At 40.4% G+C, this 26,225-nt stretch overlaps 1 protein-coding gene across 2 annotated transcripts in view; it reads right to left on the minus strand.

Annotated features, from left to right (window-relative positions):
* Window positions 1-3,597: 3,597 nt before the first annotated feature.
* Window positions 3,598-26,225, minus strand: part of LOC115020352 (glutamate receptor ionotropic, delta-1-like) — a 197,792-nt gene continuing 175,164 nt past the window's right edge. Inside the window, exons 9-17 of one of the 2 annotated variants that reach the window (XM_029450322.1) lie at window positions 23,976-24,077; window positions 22,449-22,646; window positions 21,179-21,509; window positions 18,717-18,855; window positions 10,046-10,241; window positions 8,779-8,945; window positions 7,563-7,803; window positions 5,373-5,505; window positions 3,598-4,365 (exon numbers count right to left, since the gene is read on the minus strand). In XM_029450322.1, coding sequence (XP_029306182.1) covers window positions 3,953-4,365; window positions 5,373-5,505; window positions 7,563-7,803; window positions 8,779-8,945; window positions 10,046-10,241; window positions 18,717-18,855; window positions 21,179-21,509; window positions 22,449-22,646; window positions 23,976-24,077 — 1,920 coding nt within the window. In that variant the 3' untranslated portion in view covers window positions 3,598-3,952. The remainder of the gene's footprint in view (window positions 4,366-5,372; window positions 5,506-7,562; window positions 7,804-8,778; window positions 8,946-10,045; window positions 10,242-18,716; window positions 18,856-21,178; window positions 21,510-22,448; window positions 22,647-23,975; window positions 24,078-26,225) is intronic. The other variant, XM_029450323.1, reaches the window with a different exon arrangement.

A 26,225-nucleotide genomic window follows, 5' to 3' on the forward strand; every position in this document is an offset into this window, starting at 1 on the left:
AATCACAGGGAACTGGATACTTCTGGTTCCTTTTTCATTTACGTCTGGTTGGGTTTCAAAGTGCACAAATTAAAGAGAGACGTGTATGAAGGAGCACGGCCGGATATGTACTTGCAGAAGTCTTTCTGATTGGTCGTACATTTGGTGGTGTAAAATGTAAACACGGAAATAAACAAGCGCAGAGAAAATACTAAAGGCTCTGTCACACATATCCGTATGACAGAAACGTCTGCCGGCGCATATGAAAATTTGTCAGAGTCCAAATACGTCCAACTTTTCATTGGATCGGATCGGAAAAGTGAACATATACAGATACGCATGTCTAACCTATTGATAGAGTATCACTTACTTATACAAAATGTATCAGACGAATGCATAAGATATACAAAAATATGGTGTATACAAAATATCGGCAACACGCTGGTGTACGTTGATATAAGGTAAGGTATAAGTAGTATTCGTTAAGAGCTCACTGTGTTACGCTGGGGTGCGTTGTTGAACGCTGATGTTTTGAGCATGTTCAAAATTACCGGACATACCCGACGTGTGCTTCATAAGATATGCAGACGTTACGTTACGTTACGTTAGACATACGTGAATACAGAATACGTACGTGAATACTTACCTACGTAAATATATTACGTGAATACCTACGTGAATACCTACGTGACTACGTTAGAGGTACGTTAGATATAGGCTACGTCGGCTGACGGTGAACCCTACAGCCAATGTATTGATAACGAGTGGATACCCTATTCCTACCCTATGTTAAGATGATGCCTGACGACGGAGTAACTTATTAGACGTGTTTCTACAGTACAGCTAGCGTTCAGCATGTTAGCTGTTCTCCAGCATCAGCATGACGTGAACCAGATGGCACTTTTCCAGCTCCGTTGTCCAGACACTCTGATACGTTTTAAATAAGTAAGTGATACGCTATCAATGTTTGACATTAATTTGTTATGTCAGCTACAACACCGCTGTGGAAAAGTTGGACGTATTTGGACTCTGACACATTTTGAGCTATTTTTCATCTACGCCGGCATGTTTCTGCCATACGGAACTGTATAACAAGGGCGTATGTCTGGCGTGTTCGGCGTAACGTCTTCGTCCTTCAAACGATCACAACTTACCCTTAATTTATATCAACCTATTGCCGATATTTCGTATGCGCCGGCATAAGTTTCTGTCATACGGATATGTGTGACAGGGCCTTATCCAAAGAGCAGATCGCCATTCCCTTCTCCAGTTTCAACTGACTTTATAAACATCACTTTTTGTGGACTTTTTTTTTTGCATATTCTGTTTGTGGTCTTCGGCACAGATGTCACGCAAACATCGGACTTCTGCAGAATTCCAAGTCACTCTCACTCATGTTAACCTGAAGTTTACATGTGTCCATCTCACCGTGCATTTTGGTTCACTTCCTGCTTTTGTTCTCACTGCAATAGAACCACTCTCGGGTTTGCTTGGAATTGGTCCAAGACTATCCTCTCACAAGATGTCTCGGACCAGTACGATATCTGCGTTCAACCACACCAGGGATCGATGAAAACAAAATGTTGGCTTGTGAAAGCGTGTACTTGTTAAACCCATTACAATCTCTTCTCACCTTGTAAATACATACAACATGCTGCAACATAATTTCTTCAACTTCAAACTGCGTCATCATTTCAGCAGAGGACTCAGTTACAAGGCTTATTAAAGTTGGTGTGATTGTTACTGGTAAAGGAGACTTTATTTATTTTTTAACCCCATGAAATACATTGCATACTACACACGATTAAAATGCACTCACTTTTGTTCTCAAACCCCTTGTTGTCTTGTATGAAAAAGAGTCGGTGCTAAGTTAATGGCTTACTGAGAACGTATTGTATTCCTCTAAGTGATTTTATTGAGCTGTTAACTCTCCAGCTGCAGCTACTGCAATTTAATGGTGCTGCTCTTTCTCTGATTGTTGAATGAAAGATATAATTGGACAAAAATATCCCTCAAGGTGTCTTCATGCAGTCACTGCTTTAATCTTCTTGCAGCATTAGTCAAACTAAGTGTCATCGCCAGCACACCAGGTAGACAGATGGCCAGGAAAATGGAAAGACATGTTGAATTCTTACACATTGTCAGCACTGAGTTTAATAGGGACACGTTTTGGTCATCAACTGTGTGTACTCAGTGCTGACAGTGAAAATAAATCAATTTAAAATGTACATTAAGCAGAAAGATAGCCCACAATGCAATTTTCAGCTAACTATTTTTTTCAATAGTCTTTTCTTGAGGTTGCACTCGCCAGAAGTGTGCTTGATTCTTCAGTCAGCAGGTCAGGGGAATCAACAGGAGAGTGTGGAGGAATGTTTTGTTTGTCAAGAACATCACTCTACATTTGTTAAAATCTCACTGGCTGGAGGGAATTCTGTACATTATGATCTTCAACTTAAACACATATTGTCAAATGCAACAACTATTAACTCTATTCATGACATTTGCTGGTTTATCTTGTTTGTCTGAATAAATGACAGTTTCACCAGTGTAAGAGTCATGACCACAGCGACTGGAATTAAAGCCGACTGTCATGTCATTTAACCTATCTAAACTAGCTACGCTTAGTTTAGATTATATGGGATTTATTTAAGGCTGTGATGAGATGAAACCTAAGGCTGCCTTCAGATCAGCGTGAGGCTGAATCCCCACTATCACCCAATAAAGACCAAGAAAACCCATTTTGTGCTTACCCTCCCACACAAACTATTACACAGACCAGCTACATGTGGCCATCCCAGCTGAGTCTGCTTGGCTAACGTTTGCTTTCCCCACAGCCGTGTCCCTGTGGGACAATCCTGGTACAGCTGGCACTGGTGTCCAGTCTGTTCTTATCGGCCCCATGTGTGTCTGCTTGGACTGTCGGTGGTGCAGGTGGCTCCAATGTGAGCAATTATCCTCGTCCGGCTTTTTGTTTCCTTTTCCTGCATTTGGGCTGACAGTTGTGCCAGGATGGACCACGAGTGAGGGAGGCCCTTAGGGACAAACCTGGGCAAGTAGAGAGATTATCAGTTGGTATTGAACGTGGGTTTAATGGACAATATGATTGTTTTCAGGGAATTATTCTGCTTTCCCAATTCCAGTTGTTGGCTGTAACTGGTAAACATTTAAGGCTAGTTTGGTTTATCAAAAACTGATATCTCAAAGGTATTTTGTCGTCGGGCAAGAACACTTCATTTACTGTAAACTATGTGTAATTGCAATTTATAGAAAATCTTCCAGCTGTAGAAATTTAAGAGGGAAATTGAGAAAATGTAATGAGCTGCAAATCCAACTCTAACTGGGTTTTACCCCCTAATATCAATTCAGACTTTTATTTCCTTTACTCAAACACCATTTTATCAGCGATCCAAGAGTCAGAGACACTCTGACAGCTTGGCACTAATATTCTAAATATGTTTTCAAGCACATGTCTCAGTGTTTTGTATTATAGTTTTTATTTATTTCATATGAAACAAATCAATTCTTCCAATTCTTTTAGCATGAAATCTCACAGTACATTCAGTTAATGTTGATCTGAAAGAAGAAATCTTTGAACTTGGCACTTAGAAAACAACCACAAAGAATTGTCACCTTTATTGATTTAGAACAAAATTTACAAAGCCATTCAAACAGTCATTTATTTTTTTAATACTTTTATATTTTTTAAACTCAACTGTTTAGAATATTCAAAATACTCTTTTTAATGTTGCTTCTCTCTCTCTTTGTACTTACAAATATGTACATTAATGTCTCAGTGTCTTGTCACGTGTCGTCCCACTGACTCTTCATCACTGGTAATAAAAACCCTTTTTTAGTGTTTTATTTATATCACTTCACACGGTTGGCACTCTGTTTAGCTCTCCACTATCTGTTTGAGCTCGAGTGTCTGTCTGTGAATGTTCTGTGTGCTCAGATGGATGTCCCGTGGCTGGGCTCATTGGCTTTTGGGATGGGTCCTCCTGGCACTGGTTGGTAGGACATTGGCATGGGTGTCTTGACTGGGCTCTGCCGGAAGAGCCCCCCATTGGGCGCCCTGTGTTTGCAGCGGATAGAGGGCATGGTGGCACTGCTGAGGGGCAGGGCCAAGGTCCTGCCACCGGCTGCGCCCAGTGTCCTTCCTGTCCCGTGACCCTCCTGGAGGAAGGTACTCACAGAGAGCCGCGGCGGCCCCCGATGGCCTGGGTAGTCCCGAGCAGACAAGGCCTCCAGGGACTGGCTGGGCTGCATGCTGCCAATGTCCAGGGCAGAGATCTCGATAGAGTGGCCTGGCAGCTGCTTGTGGGCCAAGTCCTCGTCCAGGAGGCTGTTCAAACGATGGTGGACCTGTTCCAGGTTCACCTCTTTGTCCTAAAGATAGATGGAAAGAATAGCAGAGCGTGTGCGGAATAAAAGAGAAAAGGATAGAGGTTTTAATGGAAGGGAGAGCATGAATGTAATTAAAGAGGAGTGTGATAAAGAATGAAAATGAATGTGCAGTGAAAGGGGTTAGGGGGGTTTGTAAGAAAGAATGAGAAAGGAATTTAGAGTGAACGAAGACAGAAAAAGACAGGTTACAATGGTGGTTTCATCATCATGTCCACTTTACATGCAATGCAGTTTACTCTATTATTGTTATTATTCAGTTCACATGAATAAGTTCACATGAATTGAGGGTTGCTGAAATAACACACTGGCTAATTTCATCTTTATTCAGGAAACCTACATATGGCCTATACATTTATAATGTACTAGAATTTTCAAGCAGCCAACATAAAGAGAGACATTACTTTGAAAGACTAAACCTTAAATATGGGGTCATAAAAGGTAATGTCTCCACTTCTAAAATGAACTTAAATGAAGATGTCTCTTCATGCAGAAGTGTTTAAATTTTCTCCACAATTAAGTGAGCACACATCTGCAGTGGGCGGCGGCTCTTGCATGAAGAGCATCTGCTGTTAACAAGACAGGCTCCAATGAGTCAGACTGTGTGAGACAGTACAATTTAAATGAAGAGTTAATGTCACTTGATCGTAATAATCTAAATTATATTGAAGAATCTTAAAAAAAAAAACATACATCAATGAAGTAACACAGAGAGGGGAGGGAGAAGCCAAATAAAAAGGCACAGGATTGTTTATCAGACACATTTTGGCTGCACCCTGCCCTCCACACTGTAATATCTGATCCCATCATCATGCACCCATTTAAGTCGAGCGACACTGAAAACAGACAAAAAAAACAAATAACAGGAGAGATCATGGGGTGTGATGACAGATGAAACAACTACAATCTACCCCTGCCCGGCCCCATGCCCCGCCCCTCTACCCTGACACAGCCAATGACCATCCAGTACAGTACGTCAGGCCTCTCCTGACCTGTGTCAAGAGCCTCCTCCCAGTCTCTCTCTCTCTCTGTCCATATGTGCCGCCTCCCTTCTGGTGAAGCGATTGTTATGTCATTATATGTCAATGGACCAGAAACCCTTTCCAGACCGTAATCCTTAGTCACCTGCTGAAGATCAATAGACAACGATACATAACCAAAACGGTCCTGTGAATCCGTACATTGACATATAATTGCAATTAATTACTACGTAAGTAATAAAAGGAATAGTCTGACATTTTGGGAAATGCTCTTAATCGCTTTCTTGCTGAGAATTACACGAGTAGATCTATACCACTCTGTTTGTTGACTTCAGAGCTGTGAAGGTAGAGGAGCAATTTCAAGCGTCCCTGGTTCCAGACCCATCATTTCCTTTCAGAGACAATGTTAGCTAAGGAAGTGCAACCCTTTACAGTTGCCTTACCATATCCAGGCTGTAGCCTCTTGTTTAAGGGACAGATATGAGAGCGGTATCATCATCTAACTCCCAGCAAGAAAGCAAATAAGGGCCTTTTCCCAGAACGTCAACCTATTTCTTTAAATGGCTGATGTGTACAGGTTAGCAGTATTTCTTTTTAAATGGCTGCCATAACGTCCACATACTGTAATGTTCGTGCTGTCATGGTGCTAGCAATGCTTGGAACAATTTGAAGTGATACTCCATCTGAAACTTATAAACATTAAACACTCGTCCCGCTCAGGTTTGAAAGGTGGCAGTAAAACGTTTGTTAGAACAGCTGCTGTGGTCAAGCTTGAATTCATGACTGTTAATCAACGACGTCATCCTCAAATTACTTAAAGCCAAACTGTCGAAAGCTATTTAATAAACAATGATATATATAACTGAGAAAAGCAGCACATTCTATACATTACATTGCTCTATAAATGACATTAATTAAATGTCTTGATTGATTAAAAATAGTATAAATTGTTGCCAAATAATTGTTTATGCTCTAATGTATTTTATTTAGTTTTTAACAACTAATAATCGACTAATTATTACTGAGAATACAGATGGACAGTAGGGTATTTGACACATTTCTATGTAGGTATTTTATTTGCTACCATGTAGAAAACTAATAACGTTTTAAAATAACTTTTCAAGCCTACAGAGGGGCGAGTCTTTGCTGCTCAAAAGATGCAATTTGGGTGGAAAATCACTTCAAGACATGTCTACAAACACAATAATAATGGAGCACACAACCATGATTAAACTCAAACAACACATCTAACACATCCTATGTTCTATAAATATTGACAGTGATGTTTGTCTGTTTTGAATCTCACATGACAGCAGTATGTGATAATTATGAGCGCAGCTGTGCACAAAGACTGAAATAGAACTCAACAGCAGTAAGTCAAACTCTCATGTGCACCAACAACCAGCACGGGTGGAGTTTGATTTACTGTGCGCCTTTTCAGGACAGGACTGGGTCTTTAACAGGTGTCCTCAGTCAGTGGCTCTTATTGGATTGTTGGACTGTCGAGTCACACAGGCAGGTCAAGGCTCAGATTCTTTATTTATGCTTTTGCTCACACTTTAGTTTAGGGATCCATGTCAAGCCTTAGTTGTCTGGACGCCTCATGCAGAGGGGCGGCCCAGTCGACGGCAGCGAGATGAAGTCAGAGCCCTAAAGCATTAAGACTTGAATGGATTAGCTAAAGAGAGCTATTGTACAACTGAAGCACTTATTGACTCAGAAGTACAATTTCAGTGTGTGGTTTTGAATTTGCAATTCAACATTATATTTACTGTAATCACTTCAGCTGCGGTTTGCTCACATGAGGGCCAGAGACTATGAGTAATGTTTGTATGTGTCAGTATGAGAGAATCACAGTGAGAGTGTTTGAGAGAGAAGTCCCTAACAAAGCACCCCAACCTCTCTCCCAACATGAGAAGGAATGAGTAGATTGATCACATGATGTCTGGACTATCATCAGGGGCACACCTATTATAACTGGGTATACTGCAGCTCTACTAAATCGGGGCTGGCGTCAGCGCCTGCTGGATCCATAAAGTAGAGTGTGGCAGTGGCATCTCTGGGCAGGACCGGGGGGCCCGGTGGTCTGGGTCTCGACCGGGGCCTTGGCGGGGCAGGGGGACCCGTAGTGGCCACCATGGCCCGGTTCTGGGTTAGCAGGCTTGGGACTGGGCCCTGGCCCGACGAGATGTCAGTGGTCACCTCTTTGGGCTGCTCCCTCCGGCAGTGGTTGCTGTTCCACCAGGTCTCCAGTGCAGCCACCAGGAGCGCCAGCAGCAGCCCGGCAGCCAGGATGCAGAAGACGCCGGCAAAGCTGTGGAGACGCAACGCCCGTCCCTCCGGCTGGGCGTCGGTGTGGCTCTGCAGGTCACAGCGGCCTTTCCTCGGCCACCATTTCTGCTTCAGGATGTCAAGGTCACCTTTCTCTTGAAGCTCCAATATCCTGTTCAATGTAATAACACACACATTATCCTACAATAGGATTGATTACAACATGTTAAATGCTGACTAATGCTGAGAAGAGAAGGCATAATTAAATATAATTTTCATAGAGAAACATGAAAATCAATGTATCAGCCGTGTAGTTCTGGTTAATGAACTGCATAAATATTGATTGTTAGCTCACTAAAGACTACGGCTGGATTCATACATTTTTGGATTCAAATATGTTTGTAATTAATTTGTTTACCCCTCAGGATTACAAACAATTATTAAAACATTTATAAACCTTTTGAAAAAGTGTTTTTTGATTTAATAATTCAAACAAGAACACTAAATAAAGCAAACACCTTTAAATTAAATCGAAGGACATGTAGCCCCACCCCGCCCCCTGGCAGAAGCTTTGAATATTCACTTCTGATTACTAGCGAAGCTTTGAAGCCAAAAGAAATTGCATTCAGGAACAGACCTAGAAAAAACCCAAAGTGGTTATTATTATTATTATTATTATTACAAGCTGCAGATTGTAAGACGTGATATTGTTGAAACTATTTTCCAAATGCTAACAAGAGCTCAAAGTTCAGTTCTATGGAAAACAAGGCAAAGAAAAACAATCACAGCTTCAAGATTAATTGGTGCAGAAACAAAGATGATCAAATACTACAGTCAGCCTATTAGTTTTTATTATTATTAGAGAATTGGATGGATGTTGTTGGGGAGAATGATGACTGCTGGGTTGGGAGTCGGGAATTCAATACCAGGCTGCCACCAGTGTACCCCTGAGCAAGGTACCCTTATCTCCATCAAAATGTCTGTGCTTCCAAATCTCAGCAATTATTTGGTGTGTACAATGTTATCATAATAGCTGTTAGAACCAATGGCCATCTTGGCCAGTTATAATACACATCAGTTATCATTTTAATAATTGAAAGAATTTAATGGTTCCATTGCTGATTATTAAATATACCAATATACGTACTTCTGAGAGAAGAGGTCTCTGTAAGGACTGCCGTGCTGCAGGGCCATGCCGTAGCCTCTGGTGCTCATGCTGTTTCCTGCTACAGTCAGTGTGCAGTCGTCGTCTGTCAAAGCAGCGTACTCTACCACAGCCATGTCCCACAGAAAGGCATACGACTCTCGCCTTGCCTGGATAGTTCAAACAAAAGACATGCACAAAGGATAAATGCATGGCTGATGTTTTAACTAATTAGAGAAATGATTGAGTAGCACAACATTAGACTATTTAACGTGGTGATGGAAATAGTTACATCTCCATTTATTTTCCAGCTTCGCATCCCTCTGCGTGTAGCATGTTTTCAGAGACCCGATCATATGCTATAGCCTCAAGCGCACACCGTGGAGCGGATGTAGAACAACTACAGCTGAAAGTCTGCCTGAAATCCTTCTGGACATCTTTTGTCGGCAGTTCTTTGGCTTTCTTCCCCGTGGTTTCCCAACATCCTGCGTCTTCCAGGGTAACGCTGCACTCAACAAATACCGCTGAGCAGCCTTTTCACCTCACCTCTCATTAGGACTACACAGGGCTCTCAAGTTCACTCAGCTTTAATAAATAAACACATACTGCAGAAATCCCACTGCCATCAAACACTGAAGTCAGAATGAGGCACATGCAGGAGTTGGCATGCTCTGAGAAACACTGCAATAATTCAGTAACTGTAAATAAAATGGCTTCTTCTTCTTCTTCTTCTTCTTCTTCTTCAATCTGGTGTTTGTTTATGTGTTAAAAGGAAGATCGAGAAGAGGCAGAATGCATGAAATATTAATGCAGTAGCACACCGGGTTTTTGAGAATAATTGAAAACCCTCACAATTCAACAGATTAAAAATCTCACTTTACTCCCATGCCTCTATGAAGGTAATTATTGAACAGTTTGTGCTTACTTTAATTATCATCAAGGCTGTGCTTATGTTTCACAGCGGTAATTTCTCTCTGAGCTGAAGATATAATTACATTATTGTATTTTTAGATCATTTACTTAAAGGCAGTTTCTGGAGGACAAAGCCATCCTCTCATTGTCTGCCTGCATCATGTAAAATAATAGATACATATATTTAATTGAATTCACGGATTTGAACTGAAACAATTCTTTGAATACACTCCAGAAACAACTGATTTGTGTTTTTTTTTATATTGCATAGTCCCTGTGTTAAATATGTGTTTGCAAAGATGCTTTCAGAAGTCTAGCAACAGCAACATTTCATTTCTGAATACCAAAAGAGATTCACCTTATTGATTCCCTCTGATGGGCTGGAGACAGAGTTCTCAAAGGCGTTGTTCTTGTTGATGGTCTTCCAGAGCTCAGCGAATGTGCTGTCCTGCTCCAGGGGGTTGGTCCCTTTGCCCTGGAAATACTCGTACACTGCAGAGTCCCTCACTGTCCCGTAAACCACGTCCACCTGCTTGGACAGGTCCTGGAATGACCTACAGTCATTGTCACATTAGCCAATTAGTTTACAAGGTTTGACGGAAAAACAGGAGAAATGAGAAGAAGAAATCAAACAAACAGAGAACTATTATTATTTGACTTGTATCAAAAAACACAATTCATCTACAGAAAATAATAAAGGGCTAATTAACCATACTTAGGGACATAATAGAGATCGAGTTTTAAATGAATAATCAACATGTTGTGCATTTACTAACCAGTCATTAATAAAATACAGGCACAATAAATACAACTCTTGTGTATAAACATTCAAATGTACCCGCTGTTTTTCTTGTACTACGAAAGACATGTGTATTCATATTTGGTTATACTTGGATCACAGAATGTGCCTACAACAATATGTTTGAATGATAGTGTGTTACTGTCTCATATCATTACGTTTCCACATGCACAAGCGGTTCGTTGGAATTCATGCACGTTTACTGCCAACAAAGCTGTTATTGCTCACAAAACGCCAGCTTGTAAAATTATAAACCATTTTTCATTTCTCTCCACATCTCTCACGACGAACACACTAAGATTTAATCTTAATTATGTTCATACTTCGTTACTTACAACATGGATAGAATCTTCCATCACCGTAAACATAACTTCATGTTGTCAAAGCGATACATTAAGTGACAGTCAATCTACTGCAAAGTCGGTTGAGAAATTCTATATAGTCAAATAAATGTTCCCCTCGATTAAAAATGTAAGTTTTAACATCCAATCAGTAAGCCTGGAACTATAACTTCCCTCTCTTATCTACAATGAGCAAATCACTAATCATTGTTGTGCTTCATCACCCCTGTAGTGTGCTGCTTCCCCAGCACCACGTCTCCGACCAGATTCAGAGTAATGATGACCGGGCTGGGAGGTTAAATTGCTGACAATTATGGAGTTCATACCCATGATAAGGCATTAGCTCATAATAGAGTCTGCACCAAACTCTAATCTACTTTTCATGAACAATACTTTACATCTGAAAAGCAGTCTCTCCTAATTGAAATGCTTATTATGCAGATGCTCTGTGGGCAATAAGAAATGAGGCTCCTTGCAGCAGCTGTATTTTATATGTCGAGGTTATTGCCAATTTTGCACATCATCATATTTGCTAAATGCCAATGTGGTTGTAATTAGAGTTTGCTTCCAATATAAATTGAATGGCAGTCTAACCAGAAGATTAACTTCTTCCTTGACTGGTATTAGGTTGATATGTTTGACATTCTGTGCGTTTGCTACATTTCTTTAGAAAATCAATATAATAGAGTAGCACCAGAATGTTAATTTAACTAAGATTGTCTTCTTACCAATTCCCTAAAACGTGAGAGAATCGAATAGTTTCTTTCAAGATAATGATGTTGGACTAATTCAACCATTTAATTAGAAGCCGGTATAGTGTAGCAGCGTTTGTTGGGGAGAAAAACAAGTGTGAGTGAGTGAGAGAGAAACAGCTGATGAGATATTGCAAGGTCTCCAGTTTATTCTGTCAGATTAAAGTGCTCCGAGTAAAATATTTTGAGTCTAATTTTGTGGAACAGTTTACTTTTATGTAACTACACAAGCTACTACACATGTTGAAGTATAGATTTCAGATGCATAAACATCATACATATTTAGATCTACCAGCTGGAGAAAATAAAATTAATAAAAGAGGTTCAAAAATATGAAAAACAGACAGATGGCACATTTTAAAAATCAAAGATCCAGTGAAATTAAACTACATGCAAATGCTAATGTCGGGCACTTTGGAGTAGATACTGTAGATGTACCGAGGACATCTGCCACCCATTTTTCCTTGTTTGCCTTTTTTGTTGTCAAAGCAGTGCAACAAACACTTTGATTTGGGATCAATACAGAGAGGTCCAACCCAGCCCTCTGTTCATTAGCTATAATGGCTGAATAAAGACTGAAATAAGCACAATACCAACCACACACACACACCACATTATGTCTCCCTCTCATCCACGCACAGCTCCAGGGAGCCGCGCTTGTAAAGAAAAGGCTTCTCTTCTTATGTGTGTATGTCACTAATTTCCTCTGAGGTGTTCTTGTTGGAATCAAAGGCGTAAATGGCTGGCCGGTCATGGTTTGATTTAGCTTTATAAATGTAAAATTGGCCATAGCAGTAATAATTAAAGCAACATTGAAAACAAAAACAAAAAAGAGTTCAGCCACAGAAGTCACCTAATTAGTATTAATCCATGCGGTATCCTGGAGCACAACACAAAGTTATAAAACCAATCTGATCTCTCCCTGTTGCTCCCTCTCACACTCAAGAGAGGAACATAATAGTTTTATTGCAGTGTGGAAGAAGAGAAAACTGTTTCACCTCTGTGTCCAGAGGCGTAGGCGTTTAGTAAAGGATTATTTCCAGAAAGAGCAAACAAAAGGGGAATGCAGTGTTTAAAGAAAGTTTCTAATATGCAAATGCAGCTTAAGTAACCATATTTTGGTTTTTTTTGACCACGTTGTTAATTGTTTCCAGTAAACCAACAGGGACTTAAGAAACAAGCAGAGGCAATCATACAGAAGCACACACTCAGTGGAAGCATGCGCTCATACGTACTACACAAGGAGGGGATAACGTCTACGTACATATGGTCGGCAGTAAACCAGTTTCTGTGCAGTAACTGACTTGTGGAAGAAAGAAACGTGATTATAAGAATAAATGAAAGGAGCAGACTGTATCCTCTGTCTGTTATTTTTAAGATTCACGTCATATCTGTCAGAATCTTTCCAGGGTTTTTGGCATTGGATTAATGTTGGAGGACAAACATTTCCAAAGCAGGGAACACTTTTCAGATTTTGCCAATTTGGAGATATTCACTGAGAGCACTTCATATTGTAGATCTTTTGTCACCGGGTATAATTAAAACCTATGTTATCATCTGCATAAAAAGAGACGCTTATAGACAATTACCAAGAGGGATAAAATGGAGCTTAGAACTGAGCAGTTAGGGAACCATGCAGGTACAGTGCATCTGGAAGGGGAGATTTAAATGAATTTCCTATTTGTAATGGAGCAATTTAAATTCGGAGCCTAAGTTTTTAGGCTCCGATACTTTAATTTAGGATCCGACGGCACAGCCTTTCCACTTCCACCACAATGAATCAGGACCTGGGATTGTGTAAGCGTTTTAGAAAATCAGTACCTTTCCTTTTCCAAGCCGACCTACAGTCTGTTCATTTCCAAGCAGTTAAGTAATCAGCTTTCTCCACTAAACGAAAAAGCCTGGTTTCTGTAATCGGGAATAGGGGATTAGAGAAAGTTGATTTCCCCAGGTAGATTTCCCCTGGACACCGCTGATTTATCTGCAATGTATACACCTGTGTCAGACAGAAGACTGCAGAGAAGGAAAGTAACAGCTGCATGAACGAAGACATAATCACAGAGCGATGCATTCCTTCCAAAGACTAAAACTAATCTGCAGCCTGCAGAAGTCTAAATAAGTCTGTGTCCACGGATGAACATTTAACTATTCTCTATCACTTCTACTGTACATTGAAAATGAGTGAGCCATATTTCAAAATAAGGTCAGGGATAACGGAGAAGTCTTATAACTGACTTGCTGCATGTTTACATGCATTTGAGTTAACCAGGGTACTACAGTGCATGTAAACACATTCAACTGCCTGAGTAGCCTGGTTGCTTCCCCAGTACGTTCCCCAGGGCACTGGGGAAAGCAGCGATGGCCCCTCACCAAACACTACATTTCCTAGTCCTGCATCTGTCCTCCAGTGGTTCTAAAATGTATTCTTGTTTGATAAACTTTGATTGCATAATAGGAAATCCTTTGTTGCTGTGCCAGACGTGCCTGCTTTGATTGTGGGTAATAGTAAGACTCACGGTCTCTTTAAGGATCTTGTAACAACATCAAGTGGCCCATTGCTTCACTTAGTCAAATAACTCACACTCAAGATTAGGTCTGAGGTGTTATTTCTTTTGTCTCTGATAAAAATAAGTAATCACTTCCTCCACACTGCGCTGCTTCGATTTGACCCCAAGCGTACAAAGTTAGTTTCAGTCTTTAAGGAAAAGGTCATCTGATCCGTCCAAAATGTTAATTAACCGGTTCCTTAATATCTACATTTGATTTTGTTTTTGGTTTCTGTGTTAATTTAGACGTTAGGGGGCTCATTTACTAGATTGTCCACAAATGTGTTCTACACTTTACATACATCTTACAAAGATTATGTAATTGGGAAATGGAGCAGCAGAGTTCATTTAAATGCTAAGTAAGACTGGGCAATTTAAATAGTCTTATGCATGCCAAGCAAGCAATGGAGTATAACAGAAAGTTCTCTCCCACCTTAGTTTGAAATGCTATTTCACATTTTTGTAGTTTATTAAGGTCACCTGAGGTGGAGGATTTAATTTTCCATAATGCTGAACTGATCAAATCTAGCTGACGTCACTGTTATAAACACAACAAAAAGTTCTGACTCTTATTTATCCTAGTAAAGTATTTCAAAACACTTCACAAACATACTTTTATGGAGCATTTTGCTTAAGAATTAAAATTCTTGTTTTAAATTCTCAATACAAAAGAAAAGGTTTTTATAAAAACTGAAAACAGGCAGACTCCATCCATCCAGTGGCGGGCCGTCAGGGCCAGCAAGGCCTTCTCTGCTGGCCTAAACATCATCAGAATATACATTTAATTTTAATATATTTCTTCCACAAATATGTATTAAATGATTCCCCGTAGTCTATTCTCTTCATTTCATAGCTTTCCTCTTCGTTGCGCTGCTTCCAGCCTCAGATCGAGATTTGGAGGGCTGACCTTTATGTTAGAGCTTTTATCCAATCATATTTCAGCCATGATGTGTTGCCAGGGTCCAAGAAATCTGCCCTTAGGCCTTCAGAATCAACAGTGCGGGCGCCTGTCGCTTAAAGTGAACGGAACAAAACTGTGGCGTTAACCAATCAGATTTCGAGTTGGGGACACCGGGGCCAGCTAGCAGGCGTACGATAACGTCAGCACGTCCACGTCTTTCGATTGGATACGCACTATTGAGAGGCAGAGCTAGCAAACTTTGAACAAGTTAATTTGTGTAGATTTCTACAGGCTGTTTTTTTTCAACCCACAATGGTCGAAGGAGGAGAAGAGATCGATTTGGTCGCAGATATCATTACAACGCCATTTTCGAGACGAACTTTTCAAGAAAAGATAGACATCGACGCCAACCCCGACGCTAGCGAGCCTATCACATCTGGGAAAAGGGTTTGTCCGCCACTTTCAAATCACTAACTACGAGCTGGTACCCCGGCTCACAGCCTCCGAGAGGCACTGCACATTGTACTGCTGGGAATGCCTGCTATTTACAACTAAATGTTTCGTAAATATTAATATAACTCTGTTGTTAGGGTGATGCAACGCCCGGTTATACTGCGTTTCTGTCTAAATGTATAGTTTCTAGAGCCATGGCGTCATAATGATGGTATTAAGAGGGGGAATAATTCAGGTAGGACTGTGTAGGACATCACTGAAGGCCTAGGTGTGAAATGCACGGCCCACCACTGCATCCATCCGTCGTCTACCGCTTATCCGGGGTCGGGTCGCGGGGCCGGAAGCTCCAATAAGGAACCCCAAACTTCTCCAAAAAACAGGCAGACTGTTATACTTAATAAATAAATGGAAACAGGGTTGGGGGACAGCAATACTACTTTTAGTGCATGAGGGTAAGGTAGGTCTTTATAAAAATGTTTTTATAATAATTTAAGATATTAAAAGACACTAACATAATCAAACTATGAAGCAAGGACTCTCTGTGTGTCTGTCTGAATGTATGTTCTTCGCATATCTCGAGAAAGGCTCATCCGATCTACTTCACACTCGGTGGGTGAATTGCAGGGAATTTGGTGCATTTTGTACACGCAACACATTTGATAATAATAAACTTTGAATAAACAAGCGAGCTGTGCTCTGTGCAGAGGGGGGGCTTCAGGGCTCTGCAGTCGAGCATGTCGTCTGATTGCAGATCACTTTCGCTGCTGGATGTTGGATACAAACTAAACTCTTCTTCACTTCACTGGAGTCAACGAGCGGATAGCCTACAGAAACAACGGCACTCTACCATTACAACTCAAATTGTGTGAGTTTTTGTCATACTATTTTATAATGTAACCGCAGGCAAAATACTTCCACTAATAAAACCCATGCCCTACTTCATAAGAGCTGTGGTTATGTCAAAGCCGGTGACTAATTTGACCATTTGGACATCAGTGAAGTGTATTTCACCGATGTTTCTGACCCCAAGCACACAAGCAATTTGGCTTTGATTTAATACATTTTAAATGTGTGCAAACAATATTGGTTGCTTGACAGTTTATCACATCCAGGACATTTGGACTCCTATGAAGTAGTTCTTGCATTAAGTCTGTTCAGATGTTTCGCACAATGAATATGGATTAGCCACGAGGTGAATCCCACACAGCTCTTTCACAGGTGAGCTGTGTGCTGCTTAGCATTCGTCCCCTCTCTTCCCATGTCCACATGTGGCTGTTTGTTAACAGAAGACTGACCCAATGCAATCAAATGCCTCTCTGCCCATTCTTCGGGGAGCGACAGCACACCAAATTGGATTCACTGACAAATAGCATTTGGACTGAGGACAGGCTAGTTGTTAGGCAGCAGGTCAAAATTACAGAAAAACAGAGCAAACACCAACTGCAGCTAATGAGAGATGCACTCAGATAAACCTTCAGCCTGAGCTACAGCACTTGTCCCTGTAGTTAAAATATTGAACAATGTTCTGTATGATACCTCAAGAGCACCATACACCTGTGTGCGTTTCCACTAAACAAAGACACTAGTAATACCTCAAGCTATATATGCATTGATCAAGCTGGTGTAGAGTGTAAAGTTGAAGTCACCTGATCTCTGTAGCCTGCTGCATTTGCTGCCACTAGCATAGCACACCAACATGTGCGACTGAAAATTACTATAATGTAATTGTTTTTCAAATTTGAGAACATAAATATTTTTAAAGTCAGTCCTCGCCCCATAACGTATATTTTAGTTGGTCAGTGACTTCAGTGACATTGACAAACGATACTTAATTGAGGGCTGATCCAGGCATAATTAAACGGATGGGTTAGGATTAAATAAAGCCTTTCTTCCTCTCCTGTGTTGTCCACCTCCGCCTGCTAGTGCGGCAGCACTGCTGTCCTTCACTGCAACGTTTCACTGCATATGATATGAAAATTAAAGTGTGGATGTGAAAGATGGTTAGATTGCCCTGGTGATTTACTTTGTATTAAAGGTCCTGTGATAAGCGTTAATAGGTAATTAGGCCCCTAAAATATGCTTATTAACTTTATTATATGTTATTAATTTATCATGTGTTAATTATATCATTATAAACACGTTCATTGTTAGATTACATTCATAAGCATTTATAAGAAACTTGTCTATAGACTGCTTAAGAACATTAATAAAAGAGTTTCTTAGAATAGTTTATAATAGCATTACAAACACATTTATAGACTCACATACCTTTTATATCGTTGTTAAACCTTTTTTTATTGCTGTGTAAAGATTAATCAAATCTAATTTATTTATATAGCCCTATGTAGAAGTGCATGATTACATACTTAATTATTCACTTATTTACAGCTACCAGATCTAAAGCGAGAATTTTATTAAGGTTAATAAATCCTTTTTATGCACTAATTAATTAACAGTTAGCAATCTTTCAAAAAACAAAAAGATTTAAGGTATGACATACAACTTAGTTCCCAAGGAAGGAATCGAACACTGGACCTCGCGGTAATCTGGCTATGTGAATAATAATTACATATAAATACAATGTTTTAGCTGTGACGCACACAGACAGCTCAGTGTACAAAACGTTCAGGAAGCAGCTTCTCATCTCGAGCTGGTGCTGACAGTCGCTTCCACGGCCACCGGCTGCAGGTCATATCAGCTGTCGCTAATTAATGTTAATACCGTGATTAACTTGATGACAGGCCAAAATAAAACTGTCTGGATGTTGTCAGGTTTATGTGCTCCTGCAGCAGGTGTCTGCACTCCGCCAAAGATAGTTTACGAGGTAAAAGAATCATCACTCTGTGACTGTGCAGTGGTTCCAACAACTCCAACAGAGTGAGATGTCTTCTCTCTGCTTCCTGTCAAGTTCATTCTTCCACTTCCACACAAATATATGTAATCAAGTGAATATAAGAAGAATACTATTACTATACTATTCCCACTGTGAGAATAACATAAAGACACGGTGCACGTGTCCTTTCTGTGTCTTTAACATTCAAGGTAAAACACCACCGAAGAATAGGACTTCAGTTGTTCCTCCATAAATCATTACTGTAGGTGTATACAGTGCATGCAGCATAAATGAAAGGATCCTTTTTGCAAGTTAAGTCCCCTTTTGTGCTGAGGCTCCACAACAAGAGAATGAACTGCATTAGACTCACTTCAACATGTGAACATGAAGGTTTTGTGTCTTACCGGACGGCATTGTCCATGCGTGACACGGTGAGGTAGGCAGCCAGGTTTGCTGTGTAGGACGAGCAGACAATGAGAGTAAAGAGCCACCAGCTGCCCATGACAATACGCAGAGCCACAGATCCCAGGATGGAGTCGCTGCCTGTGAAGAAGCAGGTATAAACACACGGGTGTGAAAAACTGCACCCAGAAGCACACATCACTGTCCCACTTATCCTTACTTTAGTGTAAATACCTAACACATAATATGCACTGCAATCCCATTTAAGCAACACAATAGTACATGTCATACAGCAAGTTCTAATGCTGCCAACACGTGTAGGCGTGCTTTATTTTTATGGGGGTCTTTCAGACTGATTTTATTGTTTTACTTCATTTTTATATTACGAGAAGGCTGAGAAAAGAAAAGCCTTTTATCTTAACACCTCATGTTTTGACTATTTCCTGCATTACGAAGATTGGCTGACTCTTGTGTGAGTAGGTAAATTGATTGTTCTGGTACAATATAAATCATACTTTACATCAAAAAAGGATTTTGTAGTATTTTGCAGTGTCTTTATAAAACGATGCTTCCATCAACCCTGCTCTTTTCTCTTTGAAAATATGTCCTAGGATATCACAAATCTTATCTTATTATGGAAATGTTAAATGGTTATTGGACAGTCTTCTACTGAAACTCACATTTAAGTGCATGCCACAATTTTGTGTTAAAGCTGCTGTAATTCTTCTCACGTTTGAGATTATAGTCATATTTGAATGTAACACTGGAGCAGTCGACTGTATGCGTGTGATGATTGTATGTAATTACTGTACGTTTTGATCACTTCCCCCCCCCCCCAAGAACTTAGTGTATTAAAACCATCTCTCCTAAAATGTTACTTGCACACTTTTATATTCTATTACAAATCCCAATCCAATTTTATCAAAGAGTGTAGTACTGATTAATATTCATTGTTCTTCCTGTCTTTTTAATGTTCTTTCCTTCGTGTCTTTAATCCTTTGCCCTTCCTTGTTTTCCTTGAGGGGAAAAGACTGGTTCGTCACATTAGCTTTTCTATCCTCACTTTCTCTCTCTGTCATACTGCCTCCTTCTCTCCAAATATCCAACAGCTTATGAGGTGCATGAGAAAAATGTCAGCACATATTGTAATTTTGAAGAGTCAAGCCAAAGAAATGTCATCTGAGAGATTCAGGAGTGTGCAATGCAATGAAAACATATTTGTCTGAAAGTGTCACAATCAACACAGCTGCGCCCTTAGGACAGTTTGGGGGAAAAAACTGAAGGCCTTGTCAGATGCATAGCGCTCCGACATCAGTCATTTTTATTACACATGGCTTTGACTGAATACTTAAGGTCATGGAATGTGAAATGTGAATCTTGAAACTTTACTTGATCCTACCCTACTGCAACCGTGCACTGTGGTGGTGGTGCAGTCTCTTTCATCTTCGGAAACATTGATTTACGTCTGATCAAAATGAAAAAGCATTATTTTCATCAGTTCTCCTCGACAGTTTCTGATTATTTCCCACCTCTCCATGACCTGCTTATGGTACAAAAGAAGGGCAGTCCCTGTTAGAAAAGACAGCAAGGAAAGTCAGTGTGTCCGTGGGTGGATAGTTTAATCTGCGTGAACATAGAACAAAACCCAGCCAAGTGTTGGCATATCATTATGAAATCATTGTGGGGGTACAGTTGCCAAGTTTATGCTCTCTGACAATGGCACAGTGTGCATCAGCCGTCAGAACCACATCAAAACGACCTACGCCATCCCGAGAAAAAATGCAATCCACTTGACTGAAACAAAAAGTGGCGACGTTGGAACGCAAGCCAGAAAAGAGAAGAGAAGCACTGGAATTTAGCTTCTCTTGAAATATAGTGGGTGTTGGGTTAAAAACGGCTCATAGGCAGTGTGCCAGACTTTGATAGATGCTGTTCAGGCTTTAACATCAGCTGCTGAAGTAGTCATTTATCCAAACTGGACATACCTGGATCACCACCAGACCTAAAGATGGGATGTTTCCATGACAAGGGCACCTTTAGAAAATGCTAGGGTGGGTGTTGTGCCTCAAACTGAATCAGCATTTTTTGTTTTGACATGCACATGTGCATTGTCATTGATTAGACTCCTTTGTATTTTAATCTAATCTAATTTAACCCTAACCCTAATCCCTTGAAGTAGTTATTGGTGTTTCTTCTTTGCTTTCGTTCTGCTTATATTTAGGGTTGAACATTTAAGAACTGCATGGCGGGTGCTTGGTGTCCAAAGTTATACCAATAAAGGTCAAGACCAAGCAGGTTTTCATTCATTCAACAACGACACTGAATGTGTTAGCTAACACATCTTCAGACAGAGAAGTGTTGCATGTAACTAGTAAGAGGTTGGTGTAGTCTCCAATATATGACAAATACATGATTAGCAACCGCTGTCTTAGCATGTTGGCCAGACTGAAGTTATATCACCTACCCTGTTGCACAAAAGCACCGTAGACAATCCAGATGGCACTCTGAAGTGAAGTGGAGACAGAAGGTGGCGGGTGACCACCTGCATTGTTCTGGCAGCGCACCGCCTGGATGCGCCTGAGCAGGAAGATCATGATGCCCACCACAGGGATGGCTGCAGCGATGCACGCCCACACTGCCAAGTCAAATGGTGCCAGCAAAGAGAAAATGTTGATCTTTTCCTCTGACTTGCGCATCAGGATTCCCACTGAATAGTCCAGGTAGCGCTTGCTGAAATCCACCACACTCTCACGCTCCGGGGTGATGGTGATGGCCGATATGGCCAAGTCAGCTCGCTGGGGATGCAGAGTCATATGTTTTTAGTAACTTACATTTATACAGAAAATGTTTAAGACTTTTGTATGTTGTAACTTTTAATGTTCCAATCCCACTTAGTTCACACTGCTCACAGGAACGCACCTTTATTCTCTTGTCTTTTTCCAGTTTATTTACATCAAACCATTGATTTATAATTAGAAGAAACTTTATGGTTTTGTTAACACTCGTACTTTTCCTCAAGAACCACCCTCAATCTACATTTTCAATTTTAAAATGCATTTATCACACAAACAATTTCTCGGTGCACATTTATGCTCTCAGCAGGAGGAAGACCTTTGGATTTTCTGACACGATGATCTTTCATCATCATTCTGTCATCTACTCAGGACGCTGTTGACTTTGAAGCTAATAACCAGGGAGATAATTAGGCCTATGTGAAGGCTTTAACTCTAGAGTGCTTTCTTGCCAATCTTGGCATTACATCCACATTATTTAAACGAAGCAATATATTGATATTTTATGATGAAAGATATGAGTGGGAGTGCATGTACCTTACAGAAATACAATATCTGAAATGTTTATCAGAAACATGAATCCGATAGCCTTTACGAAGCACTGTATATTATTCAGCCACAATCATCAAAGGGAGTTCAAATCCCATTATCATTATGACCCATAACAGCATTTGTCAAGGTCTCAAACTTTATCAGTGTCCCTCCAAGAAACAGAAATCAGACCCAATTCAATCAAACTGCGATGTCACCCATTGGATAAAACGTCTGTGCAAATAGAGGCTTTTGGCCCGTGCAATGTTTTTCTAATCCTTTCCACTGAGCCTTATAATTGGGATCCTAGTTCATAACAAGACAATGTGGCCTAACTCCCAGAAAAAAAACGATTTGGACTGAAATCTGGAAATTGATTGACAGAGATATAAATTAAAAAAATACACCAACCTTGCCAATGAGTTCTCCAATCATGCCATTCCAGGATCCATTAGGGAGTGCCGAGCCGTACTTCCCATCTCCAACTTGGTAGATGTCGTACTTGAAGCCCAGGATCTTTGCCAGGGCATCCAGCACATCAATGGAGAAACCCTTGTACTTCTTGGGTTGGCCCAGAATATTCTCTGCCACCATCACAAAAGGCTCTTCCTGTTTGAATGAATATTGTACTTTTTGGATAACAAATTACTGACAATGATAATGCTTAGAAATGTGTCTCCAAGCCAACAATTTATCCCCGAACTTTGGAAAAGAGTGGAAAATGTGCACTTCATCACAGGCATGTCATTTATCACGATGCACCATAATCTCCTCGGGGCCAGATTGGCGACTGAAGCGAGAACACGTTCAGTCATCTTAAGAACGTTGGGATGACACCTTTATGAAGAGCTTCTCAGTTGATCTAAGTTAAACTTCATCTTAATAAAAATAGTTTCCTCAGCAACTGTTGACCTGTAACACATGGCGCCATGGCAACTGCTATGGTTCATCAACGTGGAAATTGCTATTTTTAAATTTATTGCACCCAGCCATGGTTTTTCTTTACGGGTGGAAAGTGTCAGGGCAGAATTAAAAGGGTGAAGGAGGAGTAAAGAGAGCTGAAGAAGACAGGTGGAGAGGGGGTGTTAAAGTGGGCAGGGGCAAATGACTTGATTAAGTGACACTGCCAGGGGAGAGCTGAGCAGAACTTATGTGAATAAATATGGTGCAGGTAAATCATGTGTGAAGAAGAGGAAAAACGAAGAGAGGGGGAGGGATGTGACTGCAGCTGCTAGGATTGTTAAAGGGAGTTGAAGAAAAACGGCTGCAATGTAGGATTGATTTTAACGGCCTTCTGTTGCTCTAGATTCACAGGACAAATGGAGAAGACGACCTCAAATTCCCTCTTCTAAGTGAGTATGACCAAACAGTAAAAAAAAGTACATTAAAATAGGTTTAATTCCCCAAAATCCTGTGTTGGTTCTTCACCCATCAGTGATAACAGCTCACACAATCCATAAAAAACTATAACCTTTAGTTTATTACAGTAACTTCTCAAATAGCAGAGCCTGCATTTACCTCTGAGGTAACAGATATACTTTTCTTTTGCACTTGCAGGCAGGTCTTTATTTATTAATCCCCATGTTTTGCAAGAAGCCCCGCTGTTGTCTGCTCTGCGTGTTTGCTGTTGTCTGCTCTGCGTGTTTGCTGCTTTTAATGCAAACTCTTTGTTTTATTGGGAAACATCTGCAGGGAATGTTGAGTGTCATTAAGTCCAGAAAACAAAGCAAAGTACTGTAGTATTAATCACAGAGTATTCATCTGTAAGTATCCACAGGTTTGAGTGTGTATTCACAGAGAAACTATTGCTTAATGTGTGGGTGTAGAGAACATCCTAATGAATGTGTTGGATGCGTTTGCCTCTATACTCTGGTCTTACTCAGATATTTGCCTACTCAGGTCATGTGTTAATAGATTCAGTGTACTCCCACAACTTACCAGCAGTGTTACAATCTTCAGCGTCACTCCTTGCATACCGCTCTCTATCCGATTCTCCTTCAGGCTACCATTCATACCACGGATGGAGTCCCAAGACGCCAGCTAATAGGGAGAAAGAAACATTTAGGATGAAGGATGAAAGTAGATTTAAATATTTAATTTAATTTAATTAATAATCAACTATTAGCAGGATAACAACTTGACTGAGCTCGTAAAGTTATCATCATATCTACAGTTTTTAGTAACACTCAACAGCGAGTGGCCAATGTCTTTAACATCTGAGGTGGTTACCAAGACAACAAGCGGTGGCCATTAGTATGCTTTCAGGACCGTCTATTCAAGTTCCACCGCTGAATGCTGCCTTTTATTGTCACCCTTTGTAGAAATCTATATATACTTCACCAGCAATCATATATATGGAGGTTGTGATGAGGATGAGAGGAAGGAGCAGAAGTACAATGAAGCAGACATTCTGCTCATCGTGTACAAATAGCAAAACGAAGAAGAAGAAGTCACACATTAGTTTGAGTTTCTTTCTTTGAATCTAAACTCATCTTTGAAACTCTCATTCCACACCGTCAACGTTGTGAGCAATGTCTCAAGTTGTGAAGCTGATGTTTGTTAAATTCTTAATCAGAGCTGCGAGCAGGACAAGGATTCTCAAGGATCCGACAAATCATCTGGAGTGGTCAATGAGATTTGAGCTGACAGGACAAGAATGGTGGCTCGGGGCCAAACAACAGACCGCTCTGGCCGCAGCCCGCCTCAGTCTGCGGCACACGTGCATCATCAGCAGGAGCCTCATCCTGATACCTTCCCCACTGAAACACACTGAACTCCACAACGAGAGACGTCACTAATAAAAAAGCTTTTAGAGTATATGCACATAGCTTTTACTTTGTGTTCTTCTTATTAACAGGATGTATTGCAATTACATTGGGTAAGTTGCTACCTGCTATTTCTATTAAATTCACGATATATACCAGCATATATTTCATTATAACCATTTATTAAAGTATACATTATTGTAAACAATGTTAAGCACTCATTTTAAATGTTATTGCTGCCAAATTATCACAGCTTGACTTCAAACGAGATAATTTTCACTGGGAGAAACTGCTCGTGTCTCATTTTGGCACAATTACATCCAGCTGAATCCTAATAGGCAGTTAATATGACCCACTTTCATCAGAGAGGGAAGGCTTGTACAAAATGCTCAAAATCGAGAAGATGGATCAGGACATTTCATTCAATATTAAGTATAAAAAGGTACCTAAGATCAAAACTGTGAACAGGAGTAGAGATATGTTAAGGCTTCAAGATTTCCTCACAAGTCCTGCACTTATCGTTGAACTCTTGCCAGATGAAATGTTGAGGCTCTTGTACTTGACTCGGCCGAGGCAGTTTGCTTTAAGCCTAGAGTGGAAATATCAGAGCCAACAAACTGAGCATATTGTCTTTAGGTTATTAAGAAAACACACTTTTGTATTCTCGTTAGATGTTCCATTTGGCTACCATGAACAAACTAAATGAACAAACATAAATCTCTTTCACAGTTTGCAGAGGCAAACAATTATACAATCAAGAGAAAACAGCAATTACTACAGAGACACAGAGGCTTTCGACTGTGAAGGAAATCTAAGTATGAGAAGCTGAAACTTCACTATGTGTTAAATCTTTTCTTTTTCACAAACCAACTGCAGAGCATGTGATCATCCAAATGTCCTAAGAGTTACATTGCTATGTATATCATCGCTGCAAACGGCTAGTGAATCATGTTTATAACCTTGCAGCTTGTGTGGGTGCATATAATTAGTTTTCTCCCCATTCAGGATGTCACTCATGAAACGCATCTTCAAAGGGTCTTTATCTAAGCACTGTGCATGTCAACGATATGGAGATCAGTTAGTCACGGAGATGTTCATTGTAAGTATAATATAAGGTTATGCAGTATGTATTTAAATCTTTTTTGTGTACCTAAAAGCTGCTCGGCAATTTGCTCGAAAAACTAAGTGGATATTCTGCATAATCTAATTGTAATAGCTTGTCTTGTTCATCTGTGTATGCGGATGTATGCGACTGAGTCCAGCCATGTCTTATGTGAGTCTGAGTTAGTGTGTGTCTGTGTGTGTGTGTCTGTGTCTGTGTGTGTATTGGGCAAAATGCCAGTCTGTGTTGGGGACTATTTTCTCCATGAGCAACTTTGTCCTCAGTGAAAAACAGTCTCTGCTCTGTAAACTGAAGAACACT

Source organism: Cottoperca gobio, chromosome 15 (genome assembly GCF_900634415.1).
Source record: "Cottoperca gobio chromosome 15, fCotGob3.1, whole genome shotgun sequence".
In the NCBI taxonomy this organism is placed as follows: domain Eukaryota; kingdom Metazoa; phylum Chordata; class Actinopteri; order Perciformes; family Bovichtidae; genus Cottoperca; species Cottoperca gobio.